At 37.6% G+C, this 10105-nt stretch overlaps 1 protein-coding gene across 2 annotated transcripts in view; it reads right to left on the bottom strand.

Moving 5' to 3' along the window:
* Nucleotides 1-10105, bottom strand: part of ifngr1lb1 (interferon gamma receptor 1-like b1) — a 19159-nt gene that overhangs the window by 4463 nt on the left and 4591 nt on the right. For both annotated transcript variants that reach the window (XM_016566796.1, XM_016566805.1), the window contains exons 2-5: nucleotides 5489-5606; nucleotides 5215-5396; nucleotides 4043-4176; nucleotides 3770-3941 (exon numbers count right to left, since the gene is read on the bottom strand). In XM_016566796.1, coding sequence (XP_016422282.1) covers nucleotides 3770-3941; nucleotides 4043-4176; nucleotides 5215-5396; nucleotides 5489-5606 — 606 coding nt within the window. The remainder of the gene's footprint in view (nucleotides 1-3769; nucleotides 3942-4042; nucleotides 4177-5214; nucleotides 5397-5488; nucleotides 5607-10105) is intronic.

The following is a 10105-nucleotide window of genomic DNA, read 5'->3' as shown; positions in this document are numbered from 1 at the left end:
TTTATATTCTGTATATTCTGTCACTACATCAATTATAGTACCCTGTGAGGTTTTGAGTGATAGTTGATTTGTCTTTGATCTAAATTAAAATGACCAATATTAAAATCAAGATTATTAATATAAATAATAAAAAGCAGAGGCCCCAAAACAGACCCCTGAGGAATACCCCTCATAATCTGCAATGGTGCAGATGAATGGCCTTCCATTTGCACACATTGTGTTCTGCCCACTAAGTAGCTTTCAAATCAAGAGGTTGTATCATTTGACATTCCAATTTGTTTCAGTCTAGTTTTTAATAAACTGAAATCAACGTTATCGAAAGCCTTGGACAGATTGATAAAAAGTGATACACAATAATGACCTTTATCAAGCGCCTCAGTGATATTGTTTATAACCCTAGTCGCAGCTGTGGTTGTGCTCTGTTGTTTCCTAAAACCAGATTGATTATGTGATAAAATATCATGTTCCATTTACAGAAACTGCATGCATTTAGATGCTTTCTTTGTGTATGATTGTTAGATTCTTATTGTATTGTCTATGTAATCTTATTTGAAATCTGTTAAGTTTTTTTATTATAATTTTTTTATTTATTTTTTTTGGCCTTTTTTTGTACTTTATTATTTGTAACTATTTTACATTTATTATAAGATGTGTATGTGTGTATGCATTTGTGTTTGTTTGTTTGCTAATTATGTTTCATTTATCTAATATTGGTCATTATTTTATGTACTGTGTATTTCAGGGTTCTGTCACTTCTGTCTAGTGTTATTCATGGTTTTGTGACAGAGCCCTGACACTCCCATCATGTCCTGTTTTTATGCGAGCGTGCGGCTTCGAGTATCCTCGAGCCGTACGCTCTCTTGTCTGCGTGCCTTGTTTCATGTTGGAGCGTGGTGTTCGGATCCCGCACTCAAGGCTTGTTCAAATTCAGTTTCGGGGCGGAGCCAGCATGGCAGGAAGCAAGGATGGCCTCCAGGCCTTGAAGGTTGGAGGAAGCCTTCCTCTTCCTCCTCCTCCTCCGACGAGAGCGAGGCAGTGGCATTACAGCCTCTGGGGCGCTGCAGACTCTTCGGCTGCCTCTGGGGGCACTGCAGCAGGCCCATTCTTCCTCCTTCTTCGTTTATGGGTCATCGGAGGGCTGGGGCTTCCACTAAGACATGATAAACGAAGTCCAAGAAGCCAAGATTCCCCAGCTTCTCCATCTCCTACTGGCTGAGAGGCTGATCGAGGCAGATGTTGAAGACCTCCTTAATATCAGCCTCACTATAGTCCAGATTGTCCACCTCAATGAGGAAGTCACAGGCAAAGTCCCTCACGTCAGCCCCCTGCTGACGGAAGTAGCAAGCATTTACTTGCTGGATCATTTGCTGGCGGGTGGACAATCCGGTGGTGGGAGATGGGAAAAGGAAGATGACCATCTTTGCTGAGTCCTCTTTTGGCCAGTTCGTACTGTCAGGGTTGGGGATGAAGGGATGAGAATTATGCCCATTAAAATGTATTTTACATATTTTTGTTACTTTCACTGTTAATTTTTTTGCTCTGTGGTACATCATCTTTAATTTAATAGCATTAGAGCTGCTCCATTGCAGCGGCTTAGTACTGTAATCACGTGATTTGCTGTAAAAATGCAGGGAACCACTCGCTATAAATCTCCTAACTGTGATATTTTCATAAATAGAAGTCGCATTTTTTTCATCTGAAACGTGCAGCGATTTATTTTCCAAAGCCCTCATATAATGCAGAAACACCCATGAAGCAAGCAAAACACGCGAAACACGCACACGTATTTGTACTGGTGCAGAATGAGAGCGACAAGTACAGTACAGCCTAGCGCATTTCACACAGGCTGTTAGTTTCACTTTCGCCAGAAAGTCGTGTATGCTTAAGGGTGAAAATAAATGACGTTTATACTACAAATTGGTGGACTGTTTACCAAAGTTTATAGATATCTGGGGTGTTAATGAGGTATTGTGTACTCTATATGAGAACAATAAAATGGTGTTGACTTTTTAAAAAAATGTATGTGAAAAAGAAGGAAAAAAGTGTTTCTGAATGAAGTGTGAATAATTGTGTATTTTAAGAGAAAATTGTTATAATAAAGATACTGTATATTTAAAATAAAATAAAAAAATTATCTCTCTCTCCCTACCATTAAGTAACTTGTGCATTGTTTTACGGTACTTACTTCTTTTTGACATATCCGACCGAACTACAAACTTTCCAGTGATGTCTGTGAGAAAGGGATATTCACTCGACAAGCTCGCGCATCTGCGCCGCTGCGCGCTCAATCCACTCAGCGTGATTTGCTTACCAGCTGGCACAAATCAGCTATACAGGCATTAATACTGAATGTTTTATAGTCATTGCATACATATACTTCGTAGACATCTTTAATCTCTAATAACTCCATTCTGCTGTCTGTTGTCTGTGTTTCTTTGTCTGAATATGGCACTTATCACATGCTGTGTGGTATCGGCGTTTGGTATCGGGGCATTTTAACGAGTACGAGTACAGGAGCTCAGTATCGGTGCATCCCTACTAAATTCTGCTGAGGTGAAATTCAGTGCAGCCGTATCGTGATACGTATCGTATCGTGGCCTCTGTATCGTGATATGTATCGTATCATGGCTTTGCTGGTGATACACAGCCCTAGTCCGGACCCCGACACGAAACCGAAACTCAAGACATGAGTGCTGGGATCCGAACACCATGCTCCAACATGAAACAAGGCACGCACGCAGACAAGAGAGAAAACTCTAAGCCGCACGCTCACATAAAAACAGGACATGATGGGAGTGTCAGGGCTCTGTCACAAAACCATGAATAACACTAGACAGAAGTGACAGAACCCTGACAAAATCTTGTTCACTAAACTGAGACATACTCCGCCTTATAATTATCCGAGGTTTGGTCTTAGGTAATTTTGCATTTCTAACTATTGCAACAGCACAATGATCACTAATATCAAGTGCGTAAACGGATGCTGCTGAATATCTATAAGGTGCATTAGTAAAAATTAAATCGAGAAGTGATGATTTATCTGGCTTTTTTAAGTTTATCCTGGTTGGAGTATTTAGTAATTGCTGAATATTAAAAGTATCAAAAAAGAGTTTAACTTCACTAGACAAAGGCTGTAACCAGTTCCAATTAAGATCTCCAATTAATACTATTTCCTTAAAATTCAACTTAGATAGAGAATCTATTAAAGATAAAATAGATTCATTTGTTGCTGACAGAGGTCTATAACAACCCACAACAGTAAGAGCTAATGTCTTTGAAAATACTACATCGACTGGCAGTAATTCAAATTGTTAGATATTGATTTAGATATCAACAGAGTTGTCGCATACCTATTTTTTATATAAATCGCTAACCCGCCCCCTCTTTTTGGCCGATCGATTCAAAAAACATTATATCCTTCAATATTAATGGCATTATCTGTAATTGAACTTTAAAGCCAGGTTTCAGAGATTACCAGAACATTCTTTATCCATACAAACTGTATCCATTTTAAGAAGTAAACTTCGTACATTTAGGTGAACAAAGCCTAACCCAGATCTGATTTTAAAATCTGCCGGAGTAGAATATGAAGCTGTTACATCTTGTGGGCCCGGATTTAATGCAACTTTCCCAGAAATGGGGAATAGTCAGTGAGGGGATGGCGATGATTTCAACACAGCTCGTGTCAGTGCCTGCACTTCATAGCATGATAAGAAAGTTGTACTGCATTACGAAAAAATTAACACAATTAAACTGATAATGCTTTTACCGGTCTCAGGCGTCTGCTGAGGGACACAAACTTTTCTGTAGGTATATGAAGGAATACCAGCAATCATCCCTTCAAGCTTCAGCTCAACACACTGTCCAGCTGTGCTTTGGTTGAAATGGATTTCTGCAGTGCACAGCTCCTCATCCTCAAAACATGAGTATGAAAACTTTTGCTGTGGAAGGAGAAAAGAACAGAGTGATTTTAACAATTCAACGTCCAAACATGACTAACATTTGAATAAGGACATGGAGTCTGTGCAACTGCATTTCCAACCTCATCATGTGTGACTGTGTACATAAATTCTTCATTCAGTATGTCTTGCTTATGAAGCATGAAAGGGTGCTGAAAGGACACTTCAATCACATCTTTGCGGACAGATGTATTTACAGCTGGAAAGTCCAAAGAGCCTGAAAAAAGCAAAAGCCGATATTGCATTAAGAAAGTCAAAATAACAAGAAATAACTGAAATAGAAAAGTCATCTGGCTTTTAACTAAAGCAAATTAATTCCAACACTAAAATTCAAATATCCAAATAGATTTGCATTTCTTGAAGGAAACAGCAGCACTGCGTAAAGGCAGCAGAATGAGAGTTAAAGATTTAGTGAAGTTCATTTTCTTTTAGGCTTTGGTTCTGGGTAAATGAAATGCTGCCGTATAAGAACAAACAAATTATTAAATAGGCCTAGATGCAGTAGGGAAAGCACCAATTAAGCAAATATTAAAGGGTCAGAGAGGTCAGAGAGCTCTCAGATTCCATCAAAAATACCTTAATTTGTGAAGCAAAAGCCGATATTGCATTAAGAAAGTCAAAATAACAAGAAATAACTGAAATAGAAAAGTCATCTGGCTTTTAACTAAAGCAAATTAATTCCAACACTAAAATTCAAATATCCAAATAGATTTGCATTTCTTGAAGGAAACAGCAGCACTGCGTAAAGGCAGCAGAATGAGAGTTAAAGATTTAGTGAAGTTCATTTTCTTTTAGGCTTTGGTTCTGGGTAAATGAAATGCTGCCGTATAAGAACAAACAAATTATTAAATAGGCCTAGATGCAGTAGGGAAAGCACCAATTAAGCAAATATTAAAGGGTCAGAGAGGTCAGAGAGCTCTCAGATTCCATCAAAAATACCTTAATTTGTGTTCCGAAGACGAACGAAGGTCTTATGGGTTTAGAATGACATGAGGGTGAGTAATTAATGACAGATTTTTCATTTTTGGGTGAACTATCCCTTTAATGATGCCATCACTACACTGTTTTAATGGAAGATTTGCCAACTATACCAACAGTTTGGGCTAAATGAACTGCAGATGTTTTATAATTAGAAAATGAGTCTTAAAATGTCTGCGAAATATCAATAGTGTTTCATCATCAACAGTGCCTTGCAAACACTGTAATAAACAGTATTACTGTATCCATATGATTGAGTTATACTCAGAAAACTTACATTTATATTTATGTTTTTTCTCATCAAAATAGTCTTTGCTGTAGGTGAATCTAATGGAGACGTTTTCTGATTTCTCTTGCCCATCATGTGCCGTCACGAACACAAAGTAATCGTCATCCGCATCTCTGCTGTAGCTGCTGATATCAAGGTACGTCTGAGGGGTGTCAACTGTTTGGGAAGCACTAGAGATAAATGGGACAGAAAGATTAAGCAATATCACATTTTCTCAAATTGTATTTTTTTTCTTGGTCAGCTGCTTTTGACACACACATACCTTTCATAAGGTTCAACCTTTACGCCAAATTTCAGCTGTTCAGTTGGGTTACTGTAGTTCCAGAAGAGGACATTCACAAAATTGTGACAAACAACACTCACGTTTGTTGGAGAAGGAACTGTAGAAAAAAAAAAAAAGTTAGATTCAGATTCAGTTTAATAGACTATTTAATCTATTATATAAACTCAAAGCTCATGAGTACAGCAAATCCTTCCAGTATTGCTCAACGGCTACTGAAATGCTGAGTTGTTTTTAAAAGATGTCAGAGATGTCAAGAGATGTCACAATCTTGGACTAGATTTTGAGGTTTGCTCAAACACAGCCACTGAATTTTGGACACACATGACTGAATCTTATTATCTAAATATTAGGGTTGCCCCCTAATCGTCGACTAACCGTTAGTCGATCAAAAGAGGCTTAGTCGATCAAAATTTCATTAGCCGCTTAATTGCAGAAAAAAAATCCACAGGAAGTGGCTAAGTCTCATAGTTTGTGATGGACAGATCATTAACAGCTAGTCTATGTGGTAATTACAGTACATCGGTCAGAACATCCAAATGTTCGATTCGATCATCGACCTCAAATGTGGCTTATCATCTGAAACATGTAAGTAGCAGCAACATTACATGGCTGCTCGCTGTAACATTAATCTAGAAAAATGTGCACTATTGAAGTGTTTGTGCGCAGTGTGGAAGCTGAACAGTAGCGTGCTCACTGCATGACCGTTAACTTGGAGGTGCCGGTGCGATCATTTGCATTTAACTTAAAATACACCGGCATTTTTGCTCATACAGATAAGAGTAATACATCTTTCAAATCTGTAAAAGGTATACTTTCATTTGTGTGCACTCACAATAACAACAAAACTCTGTGCTTTTGTAAAATAATGAAAGCAAAGAGGGTGCACTTTCTGCCGTCTCGGTGTCTGTGAATTTGAGTGCGTCAAAAAAAATATTTTACCGAAACACTGCGTTTGCCTCACAGACATGAAACATATAGAAAATTAAGCTAACCAATTTGTGAGTCACAGTACTCCACTGTAGACCGAAATGTTGCTTGTGCTTGTGATAATAAACTTCAATATTTAGCAAGTACCGATAGTGTGCAGGATCACATTTTTTTATTTTTTCGACAGTGTTGTTGGGACTATTCTTCCTACGCACCTATCAATGTTCAGGTGTGCTGAGTTTGTGGTGATTGAGTCACAGTACTTAAAAAAAGGCCTTAGATGAATACATGTGTTTTTTGAATGGCCAACCATCATAACAACCTGCAATTTCAGGTCATTCTGAACTGAGGAAGTGGCTGATAGCATGTGCCATCACAGGAAATGCAGGTCTTACTTAATATGAAGACTTTAAAAAATCAGACCCGTGGTGTATTCATGGCAGTCCCTGTAGCATTTTATATACTGGTATATACATTGCTACTTTGGTGCCTATAAAATCAAAACAAAAGCTTGCACACCACTGGAAAATCTCTCAAACTGGGTGCTCAACAAATAAATACTGAAAATGAAACCAGAAAAAAGTCAGCACACCTAGGCTCCAAAAATACAAAAATGTAATAACAGACTATCACACAGGTGTCTGTCTGCTATTAAATTTTTGTATTTTTGGAGCCTAGGTGAGATGACTTTTTTCTGTTTTCATTTTATTTGGCACACATAAAATGCTTTATTATTATTATTATTAGGAGCCAATCACTGAAGGTGCTTAGACACCTATTGTATCCGTTTTCTTCTTCTTCTTCTTCTTCTTTTTCTTCTTCTTCTTCTTCTTCTTCCACTCTGGAAGTTTATGGCAGCCCATAGAAACGCTTGCGGGAAAGTTATGAGTATTGAGTAGTGAGTACTGAGCTCATATATAGAAACAACACGCGTTACACATATATATAAATCATTTAGTAAGCAGAAATCCGAAATTTACCTTAACATATTAAGTTAGAGGAAGATGCGACTGAATTGATGCTTGAAGAATGCACTTCCAGCAGCCATGATAAACAGTTGGCGGTTAAAGTTTTCTATGCACAATTTGATTTGAGGAAAGTCACGAGACCTATTACTCTCTATTCAATCACGTTGATGGATAAAAATAAAATTTAAATAAGCATGTAACGACCACAAACGGAGGAAAATAGCGGAGTAAAAGTACCAATACATCCCTTAAAATGTACTCAAGTAAAAGTAAAAGTACACAATTTTTTAACTACTCAAAAAAGTACAATTACTGATAAAAACTACTTAATTACTGTAACGTGAGTATTTGTCATTCGTTACTTCACACCCCTGGCGATTTCTCTCATTTTAAAAATATTATCAAGAATTCTTTTTTTACTTTCTTAACTTTTCAATTTTTCTTAAAATTTGTTAAATAATTTTTAAATCAAATTCATAATGATTTTTTTTTCATAACGAATACAGGCTACCAACATAATGAATATCTATTGTTTAAAACTAATTTTACATTAAAAATTCATTTAAAAAATCACAAATATGACACGAAATAAAATTATTTTATATACACAATTTAATTTTATATAGTAGTTTTTTGTCAAATGATAAGGAAATTACAATGGCTTGAATTTCTCTGCAGTTCTTCGTCATCTGTCTGACAGCGGTTATATAATATCTAACAGATCATTCTAGATTCAGACACAGAAATACTAAGGTTTTTATCATATGCATATTTGAATCTAGCCTAAATGGTGTACAGATCTCTTAAGCATAAAGTTAATGACATAATAAACTACCTGGTGGGGTAAGCGATTTTTCAAAAACGCTTTAGAAAACGGATTCGGGCCGACTAGCAAAACAAACTTGTAGCCAATCAGCAGTAAGGGGTGTGTCTACTCATGATGTGGAGGAGAGAGAGTTCAGTGCACAGGACGGACATTAGCCGAGCCGAGCGACCCATGATATTTTGTAAACTGGATTTATGACAAAGAACTGCACAGATGCAATCTATCGATAAACACACACCTTGTCCTCTGTTTCTCGCTCTGCGCCGCTGCGGTCTGCGGATTGAAAAAGAATGCGCTGAAAGACGGGGAGGAGCCAATCGAAGTCTGCCGCCGTTTTCATATGAAATTGAAAGGGGACTGAGCCGATCACGAGTTCGTGTACAGTTTATGGAGCTAATCGCAAAATTCTAGGGGGGCTGAGTAGTCATTTTAGGGGGGCTATAGCCCCCTAAAAATGGCCTAGCGACGCCCATGTATATATCTATGGTGTAGACAGCATCACTGATTATAATGAGTTCCATAGTATTTTGTTGCGCCACGCCGCTCTCGTCCGGTGTAACATTGGTTTTGCTTCACAGAACTAATCGTTGCCTGGGTTGCGTACGTATGTGTGGGACGGAGCTATCAAAATAGGGGCGAGACCCTTTTGGGGTAGGGGCGTGTTTGTTTTGGTGATTTCAAATGTCAACATTGGCTACCAGAAATCGCTTACCCCACCTTTAAGTGTATTGAAGTCATTTTGAGCCGTGGTTTTCTCACAGAACTGCACATCTGTATGTGTGTCCTGCCTGAGCTGATGATCTCACCGGCTCAGTAACATCCTCCACAGTGTTTCATGATGCAGACGGCCTTCACTGACCTCTCCTGCCGTAGTTTGCACTCTCATGGTAACAACAACCTTTTTGACTGATGGATCGCTTCTTAAGATTAACAGTTCTTCCCCAGGAATTTGGCAACTAAATACATTTTTCCTACAGAAGCACATATCATTGCTTATCACACAGCTCTCTGGAATACTTGAGAGTGACTGGTCATTCATGGCTTTCAGCTGACAGATATTTGCTAATATTCACTGTCATCAATGGCAATGCTTTATATCAGACCGCTCATCCGGATAAGTGTACTGGCCCTACTACCACAAACTCGCTCTCATTTTTTAATTTATTTATTTTAAACAAACGCAACCACCACCACCATCTTGCACCTCAATCAACAGTAGTGAACTTCACCTCAGAGGACTATAGTATTATTACTGTAATACTGTTACAGTGTTCATCATGCTGCTAGGATGATTCATTGTTTTTAGTTATTAATTTATTTTTAGTAGAAGCTTTAGGATAATATACAGGTAAAATTATGAAATAATGTTTAATTAATGATTTGGCTGGCTCAAACTAATTAAATCTCAGTCAACATAATTCTCTCTTTATTGTCTTGCTTTTTATTATTTTAGCCGATTTTATTTCTTGTTCACATTATATGTGAACCTTTAAGCAGAAATATATGTCTTTTGTAAAGTACTTACTTTTATAAAACTTTGTGGTGCTAATTAAATAATTTTCATATTCACTGGTATTGAATGATTACCATGTTTATTGATGGTATTTAGCATGGTAGAGTAAAACCAAGAGCATGCCAACCAAAAACACTGTAGTACTGTAATTTGTGGTAGATATTATCAGTGTAATACTGGCAATGTAAACCCTTGTTGTTTGTGCTGTAAAGCTTCCCCTTTAACTTTTAACATAAAGTGCCTTGACACAGTAAATAATACAGTCTTTGTTTTTGATTCTAGACGCAAAAGAGGAGAAGGAACATTTTGTTATATTACAACTAGTTTCCTCGTATCTAGGCTATTAGCTCAAGCTCTATACT

This window comes from Sinocyclocheilus rhinocerous, unplaced genomic scaffold (assembly GCF_001515625.1).
Source record: "Sinocyclocheilus rhinocerous isolate Xijiao unplaced genomic scaffold, SAMN03320098_v1.1 scaffold552, whole genome shotgun sequence".
In the NCBI taxonomy this organism is placed as follows: Eukaryota; Metazoa; Chordata; class Actinopteri; order Cypriniformes; family Cyprinidae; genus Sinocyclocheilus; species Sinocyclocheilus rhinocerous.
This window is presented reverse-complemented; position numbering and strand designations above follow the sequence as displayed.